At 41.1% G+C, this 25,086-nt stretch overlaps 2 protein-coding genes across 9 annotated transcripts; one reads left to right on the top strand and one right to left on the bottom strand.

Annotated features, from left to right (window-relative positions):
* Positions 1–44: 44 nt before the first annotated feature.
* tmem14ca (transmembrane protein 14Ca) lies at positions 45–2,607 on the bottom strand. 5 transcript variants are annotated; one of them, XM_026179344.1, is made up of 5 exons: positions 2,552–2,607; positions 1,919–2,003; positions 1,688–1,789; positions 1,306–1,393; positions 45–255 (listed from the first exon to the last, which is right to left on the bottom strand). In XM_026179344.1, the coding sequence occupies exons 2-5, from the start codon at positions 1,992–1,994 to the stop codon at positions 198–200; spliced, it is 324 nt and encodes a 107-aa protein (XP_026035129.1). In that variant the 5' UTR covers positions 1,995–2,003; positions 2,552–2,607; the 3' UTR covers positions 45–197. The 5 variants fall into 5 exon arrangements, with proteins under 5 accessions (XP_026035129.1, XP_026035127.1, XP_026035128.1 ...); XM_026179342.1 differs by having other exon boundaries at positions 2,493–2,571; XM_026179343.1 differs by having other exon boundaries at positions 2,496–2,567.
* Positions 2,608–5,455: 2,848 nt separating this feature from the next.
* tfap2a (transcription factor AP-2 alpha) lies at positions 5,456–19,127 on the top strand. 4 transcript variants are annotated; one of them, XM_026179337.1, is made up of 7 exons: positions 5,456–5,665; positions 10,148–10,567; positions 11,764–11,815; positions 13,481–13,706; positions 14,506–14,624; positions 16,332–16,473; positions 17,824–19,127. In XM_026179337.1, exons 1-7 carry the CDS (start codon positions 5,633–5,635, stop codon positions 18,110–18,112), a joined length of 1,281 nt encoding a protein of 426 aa, XP_026035122.1. In that variant the 5' UTR covers positions 5,456–5,632; the 3' UTR covers positions 18,113–19,127. The 4 variants fall into 4 exon arrangements, with proteins under 4 accessions (XP_026035122.1, XP_026035121.1, XP_026035120.1 ...); XM_026179336.1 differs by lacking the exon at positions 5,456–5,665 and adding an exon at positions 7,175–7,504; XM_026179335.1 differs by lacking the exon at positions 5,456–5,665 and adding an exon at positions 8,118–8,740.
* Positions 19,128–25,086: the final 5,959 nt, after the last annotated feature.

Genomic DNA, 25,086 nt, shown 5'->3' with positions numbered 1-25,086 from the left:
AGTTCAAAGGTGCATTCACTGAAAAAAGACAACTATTTACTATATAAACAAGAGGGTACATTTATTGCATAAATCTACACTTTTTTTTTTTAAACAAAAGGACATGATTCTGGGCATAAATGGCAAATGCTGAGAGGGTGCTTCTGAAAAGAGCCACAGGAGCTGATGGGAACTGATATTTCAACATATTAACTTCGTCAGGACTGTACAGGTTTCTGGAGCAACGCCAAGCTAAGCTTCCCCACCATCAGAGCACTGAAACAAAAGGATTACATTAGACCTCATTCAAAGAGCCAAAGTATACAGTAAAAAAGAATACAGATTACTGGAAGGGGGGGAATAAAATCCTCTGTAAAATGTGGCTTTCTTGGCTACAATGTAATATATAAATAGAAGTGAGGACAAAATTATTAGTGCCTCGATGATATTAAACGTTTTTGTGATAATTTTTTTTGTAAATGGAGCAAGGGATTTATTAACATAGCATTTCTAAATATACTAGCCTTCTTTAGAAACCATAAATTATTTCTATTAGCACACAATAACAGAATTATTTCAGAAAAAAATAAAAGTTACCAGGTCAATATTAATGCTCCCCCTGACAACTGACATGTGCAATGACATGCTTTAACTCTGTAATGCTCAAAGACTGGAAAAATATCAAGTTAAAACTGAAGGTTGTCTTTTTATTTACACAGTATAAAAACTTCCAACGGTTTGAGCTGTCACTTGAGAGAGCATCGTACCAAAAACAAAAGAAATCAGTTTAAACTTGCAAAAAAAAAAAAAAAAAGAAAAGAAAAAAAAGTTGTTAATGCTCAAAAAGTAAGCGATGGATACACAAAGTTATCAAATGTCAAGAACTGGCATGAGAAATCTCATCAAGAAATTCAGAAAGAGCCACACAAGGCAGAACAAGCCTGGCAGAGGTAGGAAGCGAACGATTTCAAAGACTCTGGGAAGAAAACTAGCAAGCTGTATCTAAAGACCCCCAGAACAACTGCTGAGACACAAGTGAATGACTCAAACAAGTCTGAAATTATGGTCTTAAAGAGGACAATCGGTAGAACCCTGGTTTCGGACTAAGAAATATTTATAATAATCAAAATATTATAAATAATAATATAAAAATAGAAATAATAATCGTTTGGCCATGGTAGTTTTTGTTTTTTGTGAAATAATTTTGTTTCTGTGTGCAAAGTAAGTAAAATAATATCCCAAAATCAAACTAAGATATTTGGAATAATACTGTCCTCATCTGTGGTACTTGATAACAAGTAATGGCTGATTGGACTTGTACCAGACCTTGCTACAGCCATCAGACCAGCTGGCATGAACTTCCTCGATCCATAAAACCGCTTCCCCATGATACCAGTCAGTGCTCCTGATGCAGCTGGCAGACAGCAGGAGACGGAAAAGGTTAGTGAAGGCACTTGCAATGAAGACATTAGATATTCAGAAACCATTTACTTACATGCAGAACATACAGCTGCTGTGTGCAGTTTAGTATGTGGGTCCACATACTAAACATTTTGAGTGTATTTTTTTGGTCATAAGGCATAATAGAGTTATTCAATTAACATTCAAGACTGCGGCTTAAATGGCACAGCAGTGTTCAAACTTTACAGCTTTTTCTGACATGATGTTTTTCATAAGCTGAGGAAAGAAAAAAAAAAAGTTTACTAACCTAGTGACACCCAAACATTTTTAGGATCATTTGAGACCTGGTAAGCTCCAAAACCTGCAAAGCCCCCAAACAGCAGCCCAGCAGCTAGGGAGGGAACACTGCCTGACAGAACAAACATACAGGAGGTCAGAACCTAGGAAAATATAAACCAACGAGACAACAGCACCAATAGTAACACTTGCTGTTACAGAAATGTGATTATTTAACTTAAGTATTTTAGGTAACACATACCTGCTTTCACGTAACCAATGACTCCTCCAGATGCTACAAGCGTGGCGTATCCATATCCTACCCAATCCACAGTCATGTTGGACACCTGTCAGGACCACAGCGTGAAGTTATGAGAGTCAACAAACACATTATTGGCGTTGCACATCGATTATTCAATTAAAACCTCCTCCTGGTGTGAATCTAATTTGACCTACTGGTGTAAAAATACTTAAGGAGCTGTCCGAGTCCTGCAACACAGAGCTGTCACTGAGCATTAACGGAACCAACAGAAAAAGTGAAAACATTGTAGGAATGTTCCCGCTGTCACACACCGCAGCCGTAGTTTGTCAGCTTTTGATCAGAAGTCGTTAAAGAAAAAAGGGGCGTGTGTGTGTCTGGCTTAGTAGATAAGCCAGACTGCTTTACTGAGCCTTAGCACAAACTAGCATCACTGCTGCACCACACACTCAGAAGTTACACAATATCGCCGAAACCACTGTTAACACCGTAAACTTTGAAAGTAGATTAAATCTTAAGCAGCACTCTAAAACACTGTCGACTGTGGAAGCTGAATTAAAATAACAATCCGACTTACAACCTTAGTCGTTCAGTTTGTCCTCTGTCTGCCACTGACATAAACAGTGTGGTACCTACCAACTGCAGCTTGTTCTCCACCGAGCACAATTTATTGCTGCACTGTACGTTATGCGCTCGCGGATGCCGCATACGTAGGCTTACAGTTCTGAGCAGATCTCTTTATGTTGTGAAACACATACGGCTGCGCATAATAATAATAATAATAATAATAATAATAATAATAATAATAATAATAATTATTATTATTATTATTATTATTATTATTATTAATATTATTATTATTCTGTTTTTTTTATCGTTTATCGTTGCAAACAAACACGACCGATGAGACTTAAAAGCTATTTAACTATTTTCTCTGCGGAATCACTACTGACGATTTATTGTCCTGTACTCTCCATAATAAACCGAGTCCTGCTTACTTAACGTCGTCAACGCCACTCGGAGCTATTTTATGATAATTGACGGCCACTAGATGGCGCCACAGGATTATATTAGGTTGTGTTTCAAGTTCAAACTACACCCCTCACAACAAGAGCTTTTTTTTCAAATAGGCATGTACTTTGATTTGCATGCATCCGGAAAAAAAAATGGTGTCTTCTGTTGGGTGACTAAAATGATCAAGTTTAAGCTTGACAGACTGATTAAGGTTAATCGGAATCAGAATCAGAAACTTTATTGTCATTGTCACAGGTACAACGAAATTAAAAGAAGAAACACAGGTGAACACAGGCACTCAGCGTATTGCTTGTTAGAAATGCATTTGTAATATTTGCAAACGTTTGTATTCCTCACAATTCGTGCAATTTCATGTAGCCTTTCCTTTAAAGCACCTGTGTTTCTGACTGGCATCGGCTCTGCAGATTTACTTCCTGGAATGCTCCCTGCTCACACATTCTCATTTGGTTTCAATTACCTGCATATTGACTTCAATCCACCAGCCGCGCTTCCTCGCTCTTATCCAAAAGCAAGGTGGCGCTATAACACAAGTTATCTTGTTTAGAGAGCAGCCTTTCTAACGTTGGGCCCGAAACCGTCTCAATTGAAAAATATAAATAGATAAATAAATCACGAATTTTTATGAATATAACCAAGCTTGGAGATCTTCGCCAGTAGGACACATCCAGCAGGAGCTAGAGCGTGGCTGTGGGAAAAGAATATTTGTTGCAAACTCAGCATTTCTACGAAATTATTTACCAACTTCATAACTTCATAACGTTTGGGGGATAGGAAAAAGTGCCCCTGTCTTTGATCAGCCTTTTTTAAAGAAGAAGAAGACGGAGAAGAAGAAGAAGGAGGAAGTCTTTCTGCCATTTCTAGCAATGAGAGAAGGACGCGTAAAATACGCACCAAGATCTGTCTGTGTATTTAGGTACACTTGATAATAACAATAATGATTATAGCAATACTACTACCACCACCACTACTACTACAACTAATAATAATAGTAATAACAATAATGATAATAATAAAATGTACAAGATGCCTGAGGCGCAGTCGTGGCTATCGCCTTTTAAACACAGCTGGCGGTTGGGGAACATTGCCGGAGGCCCGGTGCTGTGTGCTGCTGGTTGAAACTAAGCCCTAGACCGGCTAGATATTCAAAAGGGACCCCGCTGCAGAACAAGAGTAACCTACTCTCAGACAGCTCTGCTTTAAAACTTCACTCCTCCCTTGCGCAGAGCCCCAAACAATATTTCTGATTCCCCCTCCCCACCTTCCTCTCCTTTGTCCAGGCCTGGTAAGGTCTATATAGCTGCAGGTATTGTGTGTGCAGTTAAAATGTGTTCGCCTTTGAAGTCAAACATGAAGGCTCGTTTAAAATATTAACGCCACAAAAATCTATAGTCTCCGTGTGGAATTTTGCAATTTAGAAAAATACAAAAAACAAAAAACAAAAATGGGGTTAAAGCAAAATTAATTGTATTTTTCTTCCCCCGTTAAAAGTTTGTCCACCAGCACCAGTGTTACACTTAACGCTTATAACACGCTGTCTTTATGTGTGTGATATGATATAGTGAAAGGTAGATCAATGACGCTATCTGCCAGCGAAGTGCCCCCGCGACTACGTCCATAGCAGCCAGTTTGCCTACGTGTGTGTGTATGTGTGTGTGATGCGTATTACTTCAAAGAGGAGAAAGGGGTTTTGGACAAAAGATTTGGCCATTGTCACCCACGTCAGCGCACGTGTTGCTCTGCTTTCTGTGTGCGTGTGTGCGCGTTTCTCATGTGTGCGTGTGTACCACGGGGAGGGGGGGGGGGGGGGGGGGGGGGTTGCTCATTCGCTCTTGGCCCGAGGGGTCTACATAAGTATGTATTAGAAATAAACAGTGGATAAATAAATAATGACTCTCACAATAGTATGGTAGCTTTCTGTGTAATGATGTTGGCAGTTAACCTTCAAGTTTTTTAACTTGACACAGTTTCATTTGCACTGACAATTCATGTTTTCTACCAAGCAAGACAAATCAGAGAAGAAAAGGAACGGAAAGGTTAACAGATATGTCCTTTTTAGTTTTATGCCAGGTGAAGACAAATATAACCTTTATAATTATATATATATATATATATTTACATTCGCTTTGTCCCAAGCAGTTTCCCATATTTTCTCATATGGAACCTTTATTACTATTATTATTTTAAAAAGCACATCTTAGTTAATCACACTGTTTGCACGCACAATAAACCAAATTATTATTTGATGAAAAATCATATAAAATCCTCTTTTTGTTGTCAAAACATGAAATGGTCTTGATCTTTAAAAATATATTATTACAGATGTATGTATTTGTTGGGGTGTGTTGTGTCTGCATCAATCACGTTAAATAGCCTAAATAATATCCATACTTTCAGCTCGTCACTTGTGAACGCTGTTGTTTTAAAAACTAATTAACTGTGACAGCTCAGACCTATTCGACACACAGACACAGACAAGCTGTTTCTTTTTTCTTCCCAGGTGCTCGCCACTCTCCGGTCCACACCCGGAGCAGTGCGCATGCGTCGCCAGGTGGCTCCACATATGGCCAGGTGAAGCGATTCCGGCCCAGGTAAAGGTTTACTTTTGCGAACGAAGGCTTAATGAAATAGACGCGCCGTCGGATCGGACCAAAACAAACCGCCAAAGGAAGCAAAGGATAAAGAATGTCAATTATGGGCAAAATGATGGAATGGCAGGTATGTATTGTTTACCTTAAGAAAAAGAAAACGGCTGCAAAAAGGGTGGGAAAATACATAAAAACAGTCAAAGTATCGACTTGTTGGATGAGGCTGCACGGACGCTATGAAATCCTGTAGTAAAGAGAGGCAGCACAGTTCTGTAGAGGCTCCTGGATTTGATCACACTGGAGATATTTTGGAGTCTTTTGCGGGGAGCTATAGCCTGAAATGTGGAATTAACCATATTTTTTTGTTGTTGTTGTTTTTATTCTGAAAGTCTGAAGGTATGGATCGTTTGTTGCAAGGACATCGTGCGCGTTTCAGACACACTGTGAAATCCACATTTGTTTCATCATAAGTTAGACATGTATGGAAACAGACTTGAGGTGCTTTGTTAGAGGTGGAGCGATTAGAAAACACAGCCCGTGCTCGATGTAGTTAGGCTTTCAAGTAGAAAAAACAAAAACAAAGAATAACAATGATAAACTTTTCATGTGCTTTGCAGCTGTTCCGATTTTGCATGGCGTGAGCATGTCACAGTGGACTTTTTGTACAGTCTCATTTTAAAAAAACGATCTGGGCTTGACTCAAAAGTATGGCCTCGACTTGTGGATGCGTTGGGGATTTAAGAGAAGACCTGAGATGTTTGGTGGAAGAGAAACACTCCAGTTTCAGGCGAGCAGGCCAGGTCTCTTTTACACGGATGCATTGCTGTCGTTGACAGCCGCTCCACGTTCATTAATAACAACTGTTTGTTACAAAAAAAAGAAGAAGTGGGGGGTGGGGTGGAGGGGTCTCCGTCCCACCAAAAATACCAAACAGGCTTTTAAAAGGGGGACAACGCCTTGAAGCGCCGTGGACCTGTCTGCTGACCCACGACCTGGTGAGGTGAAGGCTCAACCGGCGACAGGACAGAGCCAGGCTCCCCCAGCCGCTCATTCAAATGAAACAAGGCCACGTTGTTGTGTTAATTATTGACACCAACCCCACCTCCCTCCCCCTTCCTCAACTCCCTCACAAGCCCTGCCAACCTTACAGGTAGCCAGTGGACCTGTAGAGCGGCTTTGAATAACTCACCCTTTTTAACATCACACTGAAAGAATGGCCTCTCGAGGTCTCAATAGGATTAAAATAACACTTTGGGAGGGTTTTTTTTTTTGGTTTGGTTTTTTTTGCAGACAAAAAAAAATCAGGGTTGGCCCCACGGTGTGTGTGATGGGCTGTTTTTACATCAAATTAAAAGTTATCAAGAGGTGGATAGAAGGGAGTTCAGTTTAGACAAAAAAAAGTCACAGAAAAATATATTTGACAATTTGTTAAAAATACACAATTTCTGAAGGATTCTTTAGGATGTGCACTTTTCCATCCTCCCAAATATGAAATCAAAATGATTGTAGAAAGTGTCCCAGGTGCAAGCAGGTCCCCATGCATGACCGTACCCTCCCATCCTCGCAATAAAAAACACACACACACACACACACATACCTCATTGAACAGTAGAAATAATAACCGTGTGTAGCATCTTGTTGCTTTTTTAGTCTTCACCTGTAATGCTGTCCATTGGTGTTGTGTGAGCAGATGGGGGGAATCAAACGGCTGTTGATATGCTAATGAGGCCCGGTGCCAGTGTTATTACAGAGCTGATCCAGCCCTTCACTTCCACCATTAGAGGGAGACCTCAGAGCGCAAGACAGACAACCAACCCACAGCTTCAATAAAAGTAGTTTTTCTGAGCGGGGAGCACAATTCACTGAGTGAAAACAAGGCTAAGGCGATACCTATACTCAATATCCACCTCAACAACCCATGAAAATGCTCTGGAAATTAACTGATAACATTAAATATGAAGACTGCGAGGTAAGAGGCTCGTTTTTAATTTACTAAATTTGTTGTTGTTATATTATTATTATTTTTAAACATTCAGTAATTATTTTATGGCTGCTTTTTAAAATTGTTTTGATCCAGCTGTGAGATTCTTTTGACAGCTGTTAGAGAACATATTTAACTGCAAGATGAATAGACTGCATCTTATGGCTTTTGTTAAGTAATGTAATAATAATAATAATAATAATAATAATAATAATAATAATAATAATAATAATAATAATAATAATAGAAAGCTGCTTTTAATATCGTCTGGCTGCATAAAAATCACAACATTTTCCAATTTAAAACTTACATTAAAAATAAAATAAATATGACAAAAAAATTATATTGCACGTGAAAACATTAAAGCATTAATATACACTTACCATGCATTAAATTAAAAAAATAGTATTTTAAAGCAGTGTGAGTGCTGGCACTGCCTGGTTCATTTTGCGCTTCAGTTACAAGCTCTTGGACTCTTCAGGTTTTTCTATCACTGCAGAAGCCGTTAAATTCTGCGTGTGCGTGTATGTGTGAAGTGCATACACTGAGTGATTGTTGTTGTTGTGGACACAGACGAAGTTTGGCAGTAATACCGGTGGCTTGTTTAAGGAGTGGAGAAGCCAGTCGGACGTGTTTTCGCCCGCGTCCTGTGAGGATAGAGAAGGACGGGAGCAAGAAAGCAAAAAAGCAGAAAGAAAGAAAGTGGCACCTCCGCGGTCGTGTTAAATGGATTCTTTTAATTTACAGACAAACGGTTCGTTTCCTCCGCTGGTATCGAGGCAAAAACAAGAAATACATAAACAGATAAATAACATTTGCAGTCGCGGTCCAGCCGAGGCCCCAGTAAGTGCTGTTTCGTAATTTTAAAGTGCATGATTAGGCAGGAAGGGGAGTGGAGCTATTTCAAGCCGCGCGCAAAAGTTACAGAGCGCAGGATCCAGCGGCCCTGTCTCACACTGTGGGAATTTTATTTTGCTCCATCTTTCCGGGTCAACGTTAAAGTTAAAGTCGGCGTGACTCTGGGTTTTTTGGAGTCGAGGACGGATCGGTGGATTAATTCGACGGAGACGGGAGAGGCAGAGAGAGAGAGAGAGAGAGTGAGAGAGAACCATGGAGGACAGCTCGCTGTCGGAGTCTGAGGTGGAAAACAAAGGGACAAGCGGTAGAAATGAGCCGGCTGGAATGCCCATAGCGTCGTCTGCTGGATTTTCACCCAGTTCAGAGGTGCACATTGTTTCCTTCCCTGGCTTCTTCATTCCTGTCTGTGGTCCACCTCCCTTCCCATTCCTGTCTTTCTTTCACTTTTGCGCTTTGGCCTGGGACTCTTTTAAAATGCCCCCCTCCTCCTCCTCCCTCTCTCTCTGATTCGTCAGACGAGGTGAATGTCCCTCTTTTTGTGTGTGCCTCTCTCCGCACACTCTCTCACTCCCTCTTTCTCTCTCACTCCCCCTCTCTCTCTCCCCATCTCTGATTAGATATACTGATTCCTCCTTTCAATGGACGTCATTTAAGCGCAGACTCCTGCCTTGAGTTGCGTCCTCCGCTTCACGCCAGATTTCCTTCTATTCTTTCCTTGTTATTAAGTATTCCTGTGGTATTAATTGTAATGAATGCGTTCTGGTAGGAGTCCGAGAGGGAGACGAAGAAGCGGCTCTTTTTTGGGGCTAATATGAGCTCGAGCGAAGGGACGGTAGCACTGTGATAGAAGCCCGGAGAACAGGGGGGAAAAGAGGGTTTACCAAGAGAAACTTTTCAACCTCGATCGGCCAGCACCGCCGAATATCTGCATTGTTAGAAGCAAATGAAGGGCAGCTGGGATCTAACCGTTTATTTCTGATGGATTATCGTCCTGCTACCGAGGCACATATCTGATCGCCGGGGCCATCGTGATCTTTGCAGGAGAGAAGAGTTTTTTCGGGGGCCTTGTTCTTTTTTTTTCTTTTTTCTTTTTTGGGTTTTGCTGGTTAATTCCTTTTGCTCTTCCCCCCGCCCCCCAAAGACTCCGTGTTTTTGTGAACTGATTACTATAATAATCATTTTTTATTATTATTGAGTCGCACCATAAATCCTTACAGATGTTAGTGCACAGTTTTTCCCCGATGGTAAGTTGCTGGAGTCTCCCACTATCAGATACTTTCTTTCTTTGCTTGTTTGCCTACGAGATTTTCTTCTTCTTTTTTTTTTTATACTTTAAGTTTTTTTTTCCAAAGCGTGCATGCTTGAAAAATCAGCTGAGCGTCCTGCAAATAACAATTTAAAAAAATGTCAGGACTTTCCTATTTAATGCCGTTTCATTTTCTGGATTTTTAAAAAATTATTATTTATTTTGCTCATGTGCTGTCAGGTTATTTTCAATTCCCAAAACTTTGCGGATGTGTTGTGGGTGTTGTTGTTTTTTTGTTGTTTAAAAAATCCCTTTCCCTCAATTAACTGGAATAATTCAACACAGATTCCACACTTGAGCTAATCGTGTCATCCACTCAGGGGCATATTTGATAATGCCCGCAGAGCATTCACGTGTAAAAATATAGACGGACGTTTCGCTAATTTATGACCGCGTCCTTTCTTTTTCTTTTTATTTTGAACGTATTCAGGCTAAAACGCTCTTTTCCTTCTTTCCTTACCTGCCAGGATCGTCACGACGGCACCAGCAATGGGACAGCCAGGCTACCTCAGCTGGGCAGCGTGGGCCAGAGTCCCTACACGAGCGCCCCTCCGCTCTCCCACACACCGAACTCGGACTTCCAGCCTCCGTACTTTCCCCCACCCTACCAGCCCATCTACCCGCAGTCTCAGGACCCTTACTCGCACGTCAACGACCCATACTCCCTCAACTCCCTGCACGCCCAACCGCAGCCACAGCACCCGGGCTGGCCGGGCCAGAGGCAGGGTCAGGAGAGCGGCCTGCTGCATCAGCACCGCAGCCTGCCCCACCAGTTGTGCCGGGAGTATCGCAGGGAAGTGCTCCTGCCATCCGGCCACGGCATCGATACGGGATTGTCGGACTCTATCCCTATCCATGGAATACACCAATCTTTAGAAGACGTGCAGGTGAGGCAGCGTTTACCTGGCTTTCTCTTTCTGTGGAATTACTCCATTTAAGAAATGAAAATAGAAAGAAAAAAAATGAAAGAAAGAAAAGGAATAATGCTGTCATTAAGAGTTCGAGCACCACGGGTGCCAACCCGCTATTATCTGTAAGAGTGAGGGTGTGTGTGTATTTTTTATTTAAATAAATAATGAAATTTGTTCTGTCACCCCGCCTTTAAGAAATCAGGTACTAGTCATAGCAGTGCTGTGACTGTATCATGTTTATCGTATTAATATTCGCTGATACAAACACGACTGACACGCAGTAAATTAGGTTCGGGGAGCTCATTATAGCTCTTAAAATATACAAAACAAATAAATGCGTGGATTTTTTTTCAGTATCGTCAAGGTGTTTTAAGACAAAGCAGCACTGATTTGCAATTTATTTCTGTTATGAAATATATTTTAAAAACCATTCATAATGCTGCTCGTCGACACATGGCTTTTGTTCGACATCTGAAAGTAAAAAGGCATGAAATACATGAAAATAATAGATATCTCTATTTTCACGATTCATTTTCTTTCGTGTCGTTTGCTTTTTATTTAATTTCTCTGTTTAAAACAAAATAAAAAAAACGAAGCCGACGCTTATTTGAGAACAATGACATGAGAGTGTACTGCATGCACATTAAGGAGAATTTTACTTTGCTGCACGGAGCTCAGACAGACGTTTTACTGAAGGTCTGTGATGGACGAGCTTTTACATTTGTCAATAAACTCCATTTATAATAAGAACATTACACAAAAAAATCAGAAACAAACACCAATAATTCGCTAATTAGTTCATAGGCCTTTAATAGGCAGCGCCGCCGTAATTACTATCCAATCTAGATTAGAAGTTTCCTTGTGAGTACAGCCAATCTGAAGGCGAAATTAGGTCAGGATTATGGGGCGACACAGCTTCGTTATTTAAGTCTGCGTTTTTCATCTAATCAGTGTAACCGGTCGAAAACACCATGGACAATAATAACAGGTATGGGGCCTCGGGAGCCTCCATGTTGGGTGATTCTGGCTGCTAATTGTGTCAGGCTTTGTTCCTGCACCGCATCCTGAGGTGCGTTTACGTACGCAGGACCGAGGCTGACATTATTAGGTTTTTCCTTCTCTTTCCTGCCTTTGTGCTTAAACGTATACTTTTTTTTGCATTTGTGTCATAGCCTGTTGAGGACCAAGGAATTCACATCCCCGACCAGACTGTAATTAAAAAAGGTAAGCAATTTCCTCCGAGATACAGTACCATGCATGTTTCTTCAAGCTGCACACCACTAAGCAACACACACACACACACTCGCATACACGCACAAACGCCATTCACTATTCTGCTCGAGAGAGCTCGATGCAATGCGGTAATGCCTGACTGATCCTAATACGCAGTAGCCTATTTTTCATTACATGGTTTCCAAGTGCGTCAAACTGGCTGCACCTTTTTTTTTTCCTCGCTGATGGAATTTACTGTCAGCGTTTCAGCGCAGCGGGGAGATGAGTAGAGCTGGTGGGCTTTGTAGGCCCGCGTGCTATTGATGGTCAAAGATACAGGCCTCATAGACGATCCTGGCACTTCAGGAAGCCAATAGCTGCAATCACGTAGCGTGGTCAAATCTAAAATGGGAGTTGGTACCGCTGGATGGAGCACAGGCCTGCTGTGTGTAGGATGATAGTCTGTCATTCAGTGAGGGGAATCAAAACTAGGCTTGGGAAAAAAATAAAATCACTTGGCTGGATGTTTAATATGGTGAAATGCAATTGTTTAAATATATATTTAGGCTACTTTGGTGAAGGTTGTTGGATTGTGCTGCTGCTGCTTCAGTCCGTCGTGTTTATTTGCTGTTAAAATTCAGTGAATTGTATTACTTGACACAACACGAGGAAGTCCCATTCTTTTCGTGGCCATGTTTAAAAAGGTTTTGTCAGGTCAAATTAGAACTCGCTGGATAAGATATGGAGTGATTTTGCTTCCCCATTTCTTCCCTTCCTTTTTTCGTTTTTTACTTCTTTCTTTCTTTCTTTTTTTTTTTAAATCTTTTTAACCATTCTTTCTTTTTTAGTCTGTCTATCTGCACATCAACATGATAATTGGCTTCTTATATTAGTAATCTCAAGAGTTCGTTTAACTCCTATTGTCTCTATTAGGCTCCCTTGAGCCATTAATGTCACAAGTGATCTATCCAAAGGCGCACAGTCCCCTTTGTCTCCGGTTACTGCACACCAAAACGGTGTAAAGCCCAGCACTGCTGAGCCCCCCCTCCACATACACACACACACCCCTACCCCACTATCCCCCCCACCCAGTGTGAAATCACACACGGGGTACGGTGTTTTGCTGGATACCCAGGATATGTCAAAATAGGTAGACTTTACAGAATCTCTCGGTTGGTATGGTTGCTTTGTGCGGAGATGCTGTGTAGGGCGCACACATCCTTTTATTTCTCATTGTCTGCTGCATAGTTGTCTACATAATGTCATTGAGTGGTTTTTTTTTTTAAGTGATAATAATAATAAAAATAATAAAAAAACAAAAGAGCACAGACGAGCGGAAGTATTCTGGCTTTCAGGCAGGTATATTTGAACGGAAATCAGGTCTCATAGTGCTGATTTTACTGATTCTGCAATATATTATTATTATTATTATTATTATTATTATTATTATTATTATCATTTGCCAGTCTTACCGAACATGTACACATGTTGTGCTAAACTCCAATTCCGGGGCCTAACCTCCACCCCCCTTCTCATTTAGTTAAGGCTCTGCATTGCATGAAATTCACTGAGCACGGTCTCTCTCTCTCTTTCTCTCTCACCCCGCAATCCCTCCCTCCTTCCTTCTCTCCATCCCGCCATCCCCCTCTCTCTCCCTCTCTTCCTCCCTGGCTATAGGTCCAGTGTCTTTATCCAAGAACAACAACGTCTCCGCAATCCCAGTAAATAAGGACGGTCTTTTCGGAGGGGTGGTTAACCCCAACGAGGTGTTCTGCTCAGTTCCGGGTCGCCTGTCCCTTCTCAGCTCCACATCAAAGTACAAGGTCACGGTGGCAGAGGTGCAGAGACGCCTCTCGCCGCCCGAGTGCCTCAACGCCTCTCTGCTGGGCGGGGTGCTGAGGAGGTGAGTTTGACTGGGAGGCTGAAAAAAAATCTCCTCTCTCTACTCCCTCTTTACCTGTGGGTTTGTGCGCGTGCGTATGAAACTCGCTCTACTCCAATCATTTCTTTCAGCGAGCGTGCATCTCTCCCTTTCGCTCTTGCTTTCCCATTCTCTCTCTCTCTCTCCTCTGTACCAAGAATAATTAAAATCGACCAACCATGACACCTAGCTCCTGCATTTAAAGCAGGGGGGTCTGTTAAATTCCATATCAACTTCCCAAGCGTACTGGGTATCTCTCTCTCTTTCTCTCTCTCCCAAATTAATGTAGGCCTAGTCTGTTTCAAGCTCCGCTCTATAGGCCCACTGAAGGCATTACACATGAAAACATTGGTCTCCAGTGAACTGTCTACAGAAGTGCTGCAGACACACAGCCAGTAATAGCGCTGCCTATTAAGTAGGACTTTATTTATTCAGTTTATACAGTATTTGCTGGTAGAAAAAAAGGCGGAGGGGGCTCCTTTAGTATTATTTATTGTTTGTAGCTATCAGATATGTGGAGGAGGGGGAAGTTCACGTCCGACTTTAAATCACAACCACTGTTAAATTAGCCAAAACATATATACAGTCAATCATTAATAGTTATGCATTAATCATTACCTTTATATATATATATATATATATATATATATATATATATATATATATATATATATTTATTTTCAAAGAAAATATTCTTGCTCATATATTAGCCTCCCTTATACAAATTCCTTCACATGAGCAACACTACAATGAGTTTTTCTGCTTTGTGTTACTGTCACAGGGCCAAGTCTAAGAACGGAGGAAGAAGCTTAAGGGAGAAGCTGGATAAAATCGGTTTGAATCTACCTGCGGGCAGACGCAAGGCAGCCAACGTAACCTTGTTGACGTCACTAGTCGAAGGTAAGTCGGATACCGTAAATTACGTTCCCACTCTTGTTGCTCCCGCGATACCAGGTGCTTGCAAACTAGGTTTTTTCTCTCCTTTCTCTCTTTCTTTCTTTCTCTGTGTTGGAAATCAGCATATGCGCTCATCCGTGTAATGTGGACCGACTTTGCCTCGCAAGTAATAAAGCATGAAGGATGTGTGTGTGTATGTCTGCGAGTGTGTGTGAGAAGAGAAACACACACGCGCGCACACACACACACACACACACACACACACACACACACACACACACACACACATATATGTATATATAGTGAGAATGGTGCTGGTAATTCTAGTGGCTTTGCAGCGTTGGCCTTCGCTTTCAGGAGCACACTTGCAGGTCCACGGCTGGCCTAGTTTATACACTGGATTAATTTGTGTTGAAGTCCAGTTAATTATTGAGTGCTGCTTGTTTATTGGGCACCGCTGAGCTGTTTCACCTCATGGATGAGAAGTCGATTGATTTATTAACCCTGCATTGTTTCAAACGTTAATATAGTCTGGATATAACAGTACAGAGCTGATTTTTAATGGTGACTTAATTCTTTCGTTAATAGCTTGCCATGCTTTGGCTTTCGGTGGGATTTTTATTGCATGCAAATGGCGTGGCGCTGACCTATTGGGAGCTATATGTTTTGGGCCTATTACAAAATAAATTAGTCAATTATTGTGCGCAGAAAAGATGCCTTTTGCGCGACTGGATAAATCCATTCTGCTAGCAGAGTTGAACCTTATTATTCAGTGCAGTGGTATTTGGTGTGCTGCTGGTTTCCAAAGGTGAAAGCCTGCGATGCTTCATTGGTCCCCGTTAATCATTATTGCAGAGGAGCACCGAATGCAATATTCATTGTGTTTCGTAGAAATTTGGTGCTGTATTGTAATGAGCCTGGAGAAATGTTTGATTGTGGGTAATAAGAGGGTGGTGGCACGTGGGGGGTTGGGGTGGTGGATGACAGAGAAGGGTGGGGGGGACTGAGACAGCCGGTTATTTATTGAAGGGACAGTGGGTTTTCTGTGCTGTCATTGTTTACGATCCGCTCCATTTTATGGAAAATAGCTTACCGGACTTGAGCTTTGATGCTAATTGGCGCATGCGTTCTTCCGGAGTAGAGGCTTATGGGCAGGAAGCCCCGCAGTAAAAACTCAACTGCTTCAGGAAATTAAAACCAAAGACTTGGAAAAAAAATCCACCAACAAGAGAGGCGAGCTTGGGACGGAATTAAAGCAGAAAGTCTCATAAGTGAAGTTTGCAAAGGCAAAGTGAGATTTAGGTGTAGCCTTTTAAAATTGCTGTAATGTGCTGGACTTTCAATAATGCGCAGGCATTGGTAATCAATGACATGGTGTCGAGCATGACGCTCCGTCTATACTTCACCTCCACTTAAAGGTTCTCCTCCATCTCTTAAGTGTTCCCACGGTGTGACGGAAAGACGGGGTGCACTGACTGCTCGCAGGGCCAGCTTCATTATCATTATGAATATTATTATTATTATTATTATTATGTCGTCATCAGCATCATCATCATCACTGACGCTGTTGGGAACGCAGGTGCCTTAACCCTGCCGTCTGAACGCACAGACTGGACGCTGTGTTCGGGCAGAGAGTGTGAACTTGTCTATGCTTGATGTAACCATGCTTTATGGGCAAACATATTCAACCTCATTTCTTTTCGTTCTCAGGCGAAGCGGTGCATCTTGCCAGGGATTTCGGTTATGTATGCGAGACCGAGTTTCCAGCCAAGGCAGTAGCTGAATATGTAAACCGTCAGCATTCCGACCCAAACGAACAAGTCCAAAGAAAAAACATGCTGTTGGCCACGAAGTAAGTGCTATTATCACATTTCACCATGTCACACCAAATGCATGCCGCTCTGTGCCAGCACAGAATTTGATCAAAGTGCTGCTTTTTTACGCAGTTTTCACAGGCTGAATAATTTATTTTGCATTATTTTATTTTCTATTTTTTAATTAGAGTACGCTACGTCAGACACGTGACCATGATAAAAAAATAAAATAAATAAACAACGCGTTTGCCTCATACATATCGGGCTAGTGTTACCGAGTAACAATTAATTAATAATTAATTAATTAATAAACTTCTCACGCTTCTCACCTGTTTTAATTATAGACTTAATTCACTTCCTTGTTTTCCTTTATTATTATTATTTAAGCAGGTGCCTCTATATGATATCATAAATTATAATTACAAGGCTTGCTAAATATACCGCTGTTCAATATGGGCCTTTCGCCTCATCCACTCGCGCAGCAGCATTTTGTTTACTGTGAGATTTCAGTGACACTGACACATAGCTGGTTTTCATCCAGCACACTGTTGGTGTTTATGCATTAACTAAAACATGGGAAGTCCTTACAGGGCAAAGAAAAGCAGAGGCAGCATTTAATATTGATGATAGGCTGCTATAATCAAACAGCTGTTAGCCATAACTGCTTATTATAGGCTTTTTTTTAATGTTAATATACAAGTGGCATGATATGGTGTGTGTATCTGTGTTAATCCACCCTTAATGCTGGTGCCCCCCTAAAAGGAATATATGTATTTAATACTTTAATGTCATATATTGCTAAATCGTTGGTTTTAAATGATGAAAATAAAAGGATGAAAGCAGGAATTTCTTTTTTTTTTCATTTCTTCTTTCTTTGTCTTTCCTGTTTGATAATCAGCGACTAAAGTTCAGAGTTGACGCTGCAAAAAAAGAAAAAAGAAAAAAAGAAGAAGTTCATTATATTAGCAGATCTTTCCTTGTGTAGTTGGCTCGTGTATTATGATTTTTAAAAATGATTATTTATATTTTAAAGTAAAATATTGCAGCTAAGAGATTAACTGTCACCTGTTTGTAGCTCCAGGACATTTTCTTTCCCCAAATGTTATTTTTGGAAACGAAGCGAAGGAAACACGGGCTCACACAACAAATTTTTCCACGCAGATATGAGAATGTGATGAAATAAGTTTCTCTTTTAAGCTCCAGCCGGATACTTTTGACTCGCTTTAAGCAAGTTTAGGATTTACAACCCAGCACTCCCGCGGGGGCATTTCGTTTTGCACTGTGTCCATTTGAATTTAGCCTCTTTTTCTTGTATTATTGAAACATTAAATTTGCATGCAGGGATTTTCTGTCTCGGTTATTAACACCTCCTGTCTCTCTGATTTTAGGCAAGTCTGCAAAGAGTTCACAGACCTGCTGTCCCAGGACCGCTCGCCGTTGGGAAACTCGCGGCCACAGCCCATTCTTGAACCGGGAATTCAAAGCTGTTTGACCCACTTCAGTCTAATTTCGCACGGTTTCGGAACCCCTGCACTGTGCGCGGCCATCACGGCCCTGCAGAACTATTTGACCGAGGCTATCAAAGCCATGGACAAAATGTACCTCAACAACAACCCCAACAGTCACTCAGATAACGGCACTAAAGGCGGAGACAAAGACGAGAAGCACAGAAAGTGATCTTTTTTCTCTCTCTCTCTCCATCCCATCTTCACCGAGGGCCAAACCGGCCCCCCCACGCAGGGGCCCTTCTTCTGCACCGACCCCACACCCTTCCGCCCCGGCGCCCCTCTGCCCCCAACCATCCAATATAAATATTATAAATACCTTATAAATATTATTGATAAAGTTAAACGTGCCACTTCCTGATCTTGCGCGGTTTTACATGTTTTTTGTTTTTGTTTTGTTTTGTTTTTACATCCCACTTTGGATTCAGGAGCAGGGGGAGGGAAAAAAAAAGAAAAGTCGCAAGAATCTTCTTCCATCACCTGAACCATATGAAATGTTATTTAAAAAATAAAAAAAGAAAGAAAAGAGGAGAAAAAAGCTGCAGAGGAACAGCTCCAGGGCGAGGAAAAGCTGTATTGCCTCACCCAGAGGACTTTTTATGTACTCCCCTTATTTTTTATGAGCTGCAACGGATGGACTGAAATCCAGCGACCCCTCTATATCTCAATTTTACGATTGTGACAAAGAAAAAAAGAAGAAGAAGCTAAAAGAGGACGAATTCTTATCAGTATTGTGAATAGTAAACTTGAAAAACAACGAGAAATCCCACAGATCTCCATGCCATGACTTCAGTTGTAGACTCTGTCTCTCTCTCTCTCACTCTCTCTCTCTCTCTGTCCAAGCGACCAACTTGAACTTTTTTGAATTTCAACACGATTCACGGTTATATAAGGGAATCAGTGTTCATGTATGTATATATTTATTTATGTGTAATTTAATGGGAATTGTAAATATGGTGCGTCTGTTGAAACTTCTTTTTTTTTTATTTATCTGGTGCCTCCTGTTTTAGTGGGTTTGAATATTCGGTTAGTTCTTCATGTGATTTTATGGTTCTTAGAAAAACAGAAGTTTGGGGTAATTTTTCATTTCTCTGGGATATTTCAACTCAGCCCTCTTGTAGCATGTTGAGGCGACATTGAAGCAAGTGAACAAATTTAATAGAAATAAACTTCCAATTTTCTCTCTATATATCATCCTTATTCAGTTTTTTTTCTTTAAATTTTATTTCAGACAGAGCATAAGTGAGCCCCCCCCCCCCCCCCCCCCCCCCCCCCCGAGGAGAAATGTTCTTGTGTGTGTGTGTGTGCGTGTGTGTTTCTATTTTTCGTTTTTATACGAGCTTTTATGTGTTGTGCCAATCAGAAATACGTTCCCACCTCTTGTTCTCTCCTTGAAGCAGCATAAAAGCAATAAATGGAATATTGTCTTTTTTTCAATGTTCGAAGACATTCAAAAACATTTTTTTTGGGGACCACCTGATATCTTGTTATGTCCGATAATGTCCGAAAATTGGAGGCGGTTTTAGCTGTATTGTATAGACCTGTGCTGGCAATAGTTCCTATGCCTGTCAATGTATTATAGTCCTTTGTTGCCCAGAAAAAAATAAATATTTGATACGCTTCATCTCGATTTTATTAATATCTTTTAATTTTTTATTCACTGCTTGATATACCCGGGTGTTTTTTTTTCTTCTTCACGATTTTTTTGTCTTGGTATTTTCCCCCCTATTCTGAACGGCTACAGTAATTGAGTTTAAGTCTCCCCTGACGATTGCTCCTTGCAATAAGCAGCTGAACTCACTGTTTCCCTCAAGTATAATAAAAAAAATTCTTACTTTAAACTCCCTAGTTCAGAGCACAGGATCTTATGCAGGCCAAATGGCTCACAACAATGGATATATTCGCGTTTGAAGTGTGCAGCGCCACCCCTCCAGCTAAAACCCTCTGAGATGTATATAGGCCTGGTGTGCAATGTTTTGTTGTTATAGGCCATATTTGGCTCTTCTTCGTTGATTCTGTGCCGGATCTTTATTCAAAGACACGCATCAAATATTTGTTATGTTGTTTCGCCTCTCAGTGTAATCAATGAACAATCAGAGAGCTCAGTGTGGTGGATTTGTATTTATTTTTTTCACATGTGTCTATTCCGTGGCATAACCGTAACACTTTTTTCACTTTTTAACAACGAGTGTCCAGCTCTAAACTACAATTTCGCCTGATTTTGTGACTGTGGTTCTGAAAATGTGGCCATTTTTAAATTTGTATTTATTTATTTATGTATTTATTTTCGTACTTTGTGATGGCAAATCTGGCGCTAGGCTCCCCCCCCCCCCTTTTTCTTTCTTTTTTTTGTGTTGTTGTTGCATGAGCTGCGCAGAGCGGCCCATTGCATAACATTTAAGCTGCGTTTGATTGTGTGCTGATGGCCTGGCACCTATAGTTCCGAATCAATCTCGTCTGCGGCGTGAATCAGTCTGGTGATATATGCATTCTCGTATTGTTTCTTGCTTTTCCCCATTTCACTGTCTGGTAACCATGCAGTTTAAAATATTGTAACACTGGGAGATATGGCACCCCACACCCCACCGTTCTCCCGCCCACCCCACCCTTCCCCTCCTTCCCCTCTTTCTCTTCTCCCCGGTCTCCTCGGCAGTCGTATTTATTATCTGCATGATTTTCGGGCCTCAGTTTAATTCTGAGGCAGTTGTTTTGCAGGAGGGTGAATGAAGCCTAACTGTACATGTCCTTGGCATAATTGCGATGCACAGTGCTGGAGCAGGTGAAGCGAGGCATTGTCTGTCAGGCCCTGTTTTTGTTGGCTCAGTCCTCAGATTGTGTGTGGGATCCTGTCCTCAGGCACAATAGCTCACTCATAAAGGAGAGAGACTACCCGGCTGCTCCTGCTATGGTGGATGTGAGGTGGTGGTGGTGAGGGGGGGGACTAGCATAAATAGTCACTTTAAGGGGAAAACAATCGTATTAAAACGGCATTCATTGGCATTAGCGAAAAGGAAGCCCCTCGCGTGTGTCATTAATGCTAATGTTATTTAATAAATTTATCGGGGCCGGGCTGAATGAAAACAGGTTTTTTTGACGGTGAGACAAACGCATTAGAAATAGTCATATCGGTGACAATGGTGGAAATTTGTGCTCGTTATTAGCAGGAGATGAGGAGGATCGAAAGGCCCGTAATTAGAGCGTGTTTTAAATAGAATCGGGGTGTTAAAGAAACTCGAAATCCCATTGTTTGCCTTTGTTTACACCGATACCGGGCCTGCAATTTGCATGGATACCTTAAAAATACAAAATTGGAATTTTACCCTAATTTGATCTTAAACAGGTAGAACTAGTTTCTCAAATGCCTCACAGCAAAAGTCATTTACAACACACACACACAAAATAAAGGGGGGGGGGGGGGGGGTGAAATTTGAAGAGCCAGTCAGCAGCTGAATTTGGATAATTCAATCCCTAACTGCTGGTTGTCTCAACTAAACCAATTACAGCTGATTCCCGTATAGTAATTAATAAGTGTGAGGCCTGTTGTTATCAAATATATTCTGGGAGAATATGTGAAAAAAAAATATATTCCAGGGGTTACACTGATAAATTTGTGCGCCCCTGAGCGTGATGGCGTTCAGGGGCGAGAAACAACAACAACAAAAAATCATACAGTATGTGTCTATGTGGCTCAGTGCAGGGCTGGTATTTATAGTTTGCAGCAGAGATGTAATGAAGGACAAACACAGACAGCCAGTCAAACCGCCTCTGTGTGTGTGCGCGCGCACTTTAGCCACTCAAATCTAAGTTTAAAGGCAAAGCAGCAAAATTTAAGCAAATGACACTTATACGGTGGTTTCATTTAGAGGAGAAATTAATGCTTGTGCGCTGATACTCCAAACATATTTTTTTTTCCACGCTAGTCGCCTTCGATTGATCGCCGTCTTTCGGTGTTATAACTTTTCATCTCCAACCAGCTGCACATCACTGCTGCGCTCATCACTCCTGTATAAATGTGTCCCATCCACTCTGCACGCTGGGAGCATTCTTTATTATTATTATTATTGTTATTATTTTGTGGTCAGAAAGTATTTAGTTGATACTGCTGAGATCATTGCTGGATGAAGGGACTGTCTATGGCCTAATTACCCCGTAGCGGCATCACTACAGCAGTCTGCACTGTAACGCTTGGAGGCAATGCTTTGGAGCTTGCTTGCCTGCATGGGAAGATATAGGGCAACAGTCTATGAGGCCCAGATTTTCTCTCTGCACTGACAGAAATATTATATAGGTATGACTGGAATTTGATTCAAGTCCAGCTGTGTTCCTGACATTTAAACAGGGGGATCTGAGTATTGATGGAGTTGGAATACATAGTTTAATGTTTTTATTAATTCATTAATTTATTATTATATATATATATATATATATATATATATATATATATATATATATATATATATATATATAACACGGGTCCTCCTCACCCAAATTTCTTTTAGTACCCACACAATGCGGGAAAGTTTTTGTTGATTGATGGAGCAGAGGTGTTTTGATAAAGGCTTTTGATGGACTAAACATGTTGATGTTTTAGAAGTAGTAAGAGAGGGCAAAGTCTCTAATAATAGCAAACAGATGGTCATTTTATCCACTGGAGTCTGCTATGTAGAACGACTTGTATCTTATTTTTACTATCGGCGCATTTCAAACTGCCGACTTAATAATAAGTAGAGCGGACAAGGCGCAAAAGGTTCCCCTAAAAGACATTTGATACGGCTATTGGCGCAATTGAATTATGTGATTTTCGAAGTTTGCAATGAAGCGCAAAATGGCTAATTGTCGTCAACTCTGACATCAGCCGTCATTTGCAGCTTATCCCCCCCACCGCCTGGCTCTGACCCCCTTTGGGCCCCCTTGCCCATTCAGCAAGCCAGGGCTCAGAAGCCAAGAAAGGTCAATGACTTCACCAAATCGCCCTTGATTACTTGAGACATTAGGTAATCGATTAGAAAACATTAAGTGACTTTGAATAAACAGAGGCACTCCTGATAGGCATTAGAGCTCAATAGATCCACCTCAATATGGCTCATTCACAAAAATGAAAATGAGAGGTGTGTGAACATAAACAGCGCCCACAGTTTTTTTCTGGAATATATATATATATATAGTCTTCTTCTATCAAAACATTGAGATGAAACCGAGCTTGTATATCTCCAAATATATGGAAGATGAGCGGATTAAAATTGTATTAATATTTCCCCATTCGGTTAACGCAGTTTATTTTCTAGTTTTAGTCATTCTCCTTCTCTCCCTCTGCCTCTCTCCGTGTCTCTCCCTGAATCCTCTGCAGTCAGCCGGGGGGGAGTGTCGCCCCGGGCCAAACATATGCTTCTTTCCATTGCACTAATCCAAATGCAGCGTGGAGGAATAATTGCTCGAGTGGCCGTGGCTTCGCAGGGGCTTTGTCCCTCACTGGCTCCCGTCAGCCAGGCACACGCCATTTCAATCAACTCTCTCTCGCCCTCTCTCTCTTTCCCGCTCCCTTTCTCTCTCTCTCTCTCTCTCTCTCTCTCTTTCTCTCTGCATCAACCTCCAGATCTTTTATCAAACCAGACCCTCACGCTTCTCAAGCACAGAGCCACATCCTTTAAAACGCCTTGTTGCCTTGCCTTCATGTTGTTGTTGCTGTCAGGTCATCATATTTGGAGCATCGTCTTCATTAATATTGACAGTGCACCCTGTTGGCAGGCTTTATTGGCAAAAACGGTCGCATGACTACAAATGACGTTTTGGTGAATTCTGTCAGCATCTCACATGATTTTAGTCATTTATTATAATTATTATTATTTTTTACAGTTTCTAAGCAACAAGCATTATCCAGTCAACTAGAGGAAATCATCTCGGCCTTTCAACCAGAAAGTTGACAAGGCTGATTATAAGTTAATGTGATTTGTGGATGACTGAAACCAATAAAAAAAAAGCTTAGCGTAGAAATAATAATAATAATAATAATAATAATAATAATAATAATAATAATAATAATAATAATAATAATTTGATATTATTTCAAAATAAATCTAAAAATACTATCCAGGGCAGCAGCAAACCATCCCAGTGTGCCAAGTTTTTCGTTCTGACTTTATTGTGGGATTAACAGCAAAATATGATTCGATAAGGACACTGAAATTCATTATTTCCTGTGCTGAAATCACAGACATGCACTTTTTTTTTTTTTTTACCCCTGTGAGTGGAGAAAGTAAATCAAAATGCACACGGACCTCTGTTATGCCTTGTATACAAACACGCAGAGTTTAAACACCCCATGTCATCGTTTGCCTTTTCTGTTTTCCCCCCAGTGAATCGACGATGAAAAATCACTCTAGTAAAATGGAACATTTGCTAGGAAATCACATATTTCCACGGATAAGAAATGAAATAAGACAGAGGGAGAGGTGGGGTGGGATGGGTAGCGACGGAGAGCCGTGGATGTCTGACTGAATTAATAGACATGATAATTTCACACTATTTCATAGTGAGCTATCTGTTCCATCACAGCAAAATAAAAGGGTCACTGCGCAGCTGTGGCAAACCCCAAGCGTTATTATGAAGTTTGATGATAGACCCCCCCCCCCTCCCCTCTTTTTTCTTTTTTTCGCTCGCTCTCTTTTTTCCTTCTCCCTGGTACTTCGCTTCAGGCCAGCAATAGCTCGAGGCCACGCCGGTGCCTCCCCATGATAAAGGACTTATACTGTGTCTGTGCGCAAAGAAAGCTGCAGCAGCTTCTCTCTCTCCCGAACCTAATCAACTCACTGGCTTGGCCCTTTAACGATTGGTATACCCCCCGCCCCCGCCCCCACACACCCTCAATCTCTCTTTTTCCCATTTTCTCTCTGTTTCCTTCTGTGTGTTCTGCACGTATTCATGAACATATATTAACTGCATTTAGCTAATAATAATAATAATAATAATAATAATAATAATAATAATAATACAGACAGTTATATGCTCTATAAGATAAAGCCAAAGTATATTTCTTTTATAGTTTTTATATAATTTGTTTACACCTGTTCAACAACCACACAGTTTGCTTCTGAAATTTGCCTGAACCCGTTACATGAATGAGGCACAATATAGTTTCCTTTCTTTGAA

Source organism: Astatotilapia calliptera, chromosome 9, assembly GCF_900246225.1.
Source record: "Astatotilapia calliptera chromosome 9, fAstCal1.2, whole genome shotgun sequence".
Lineage (NCBI taxonomy): Eukaryota > Metazoa > Chordata > Actinopteri > Cichliformes > Cichlidae > Astatotilapia > Astatotilapia calliptera.
Note: the sequence above shows the minus strand (reverse complement) of the source record. Positions and strands in the feature narration are given on the sequence as shown.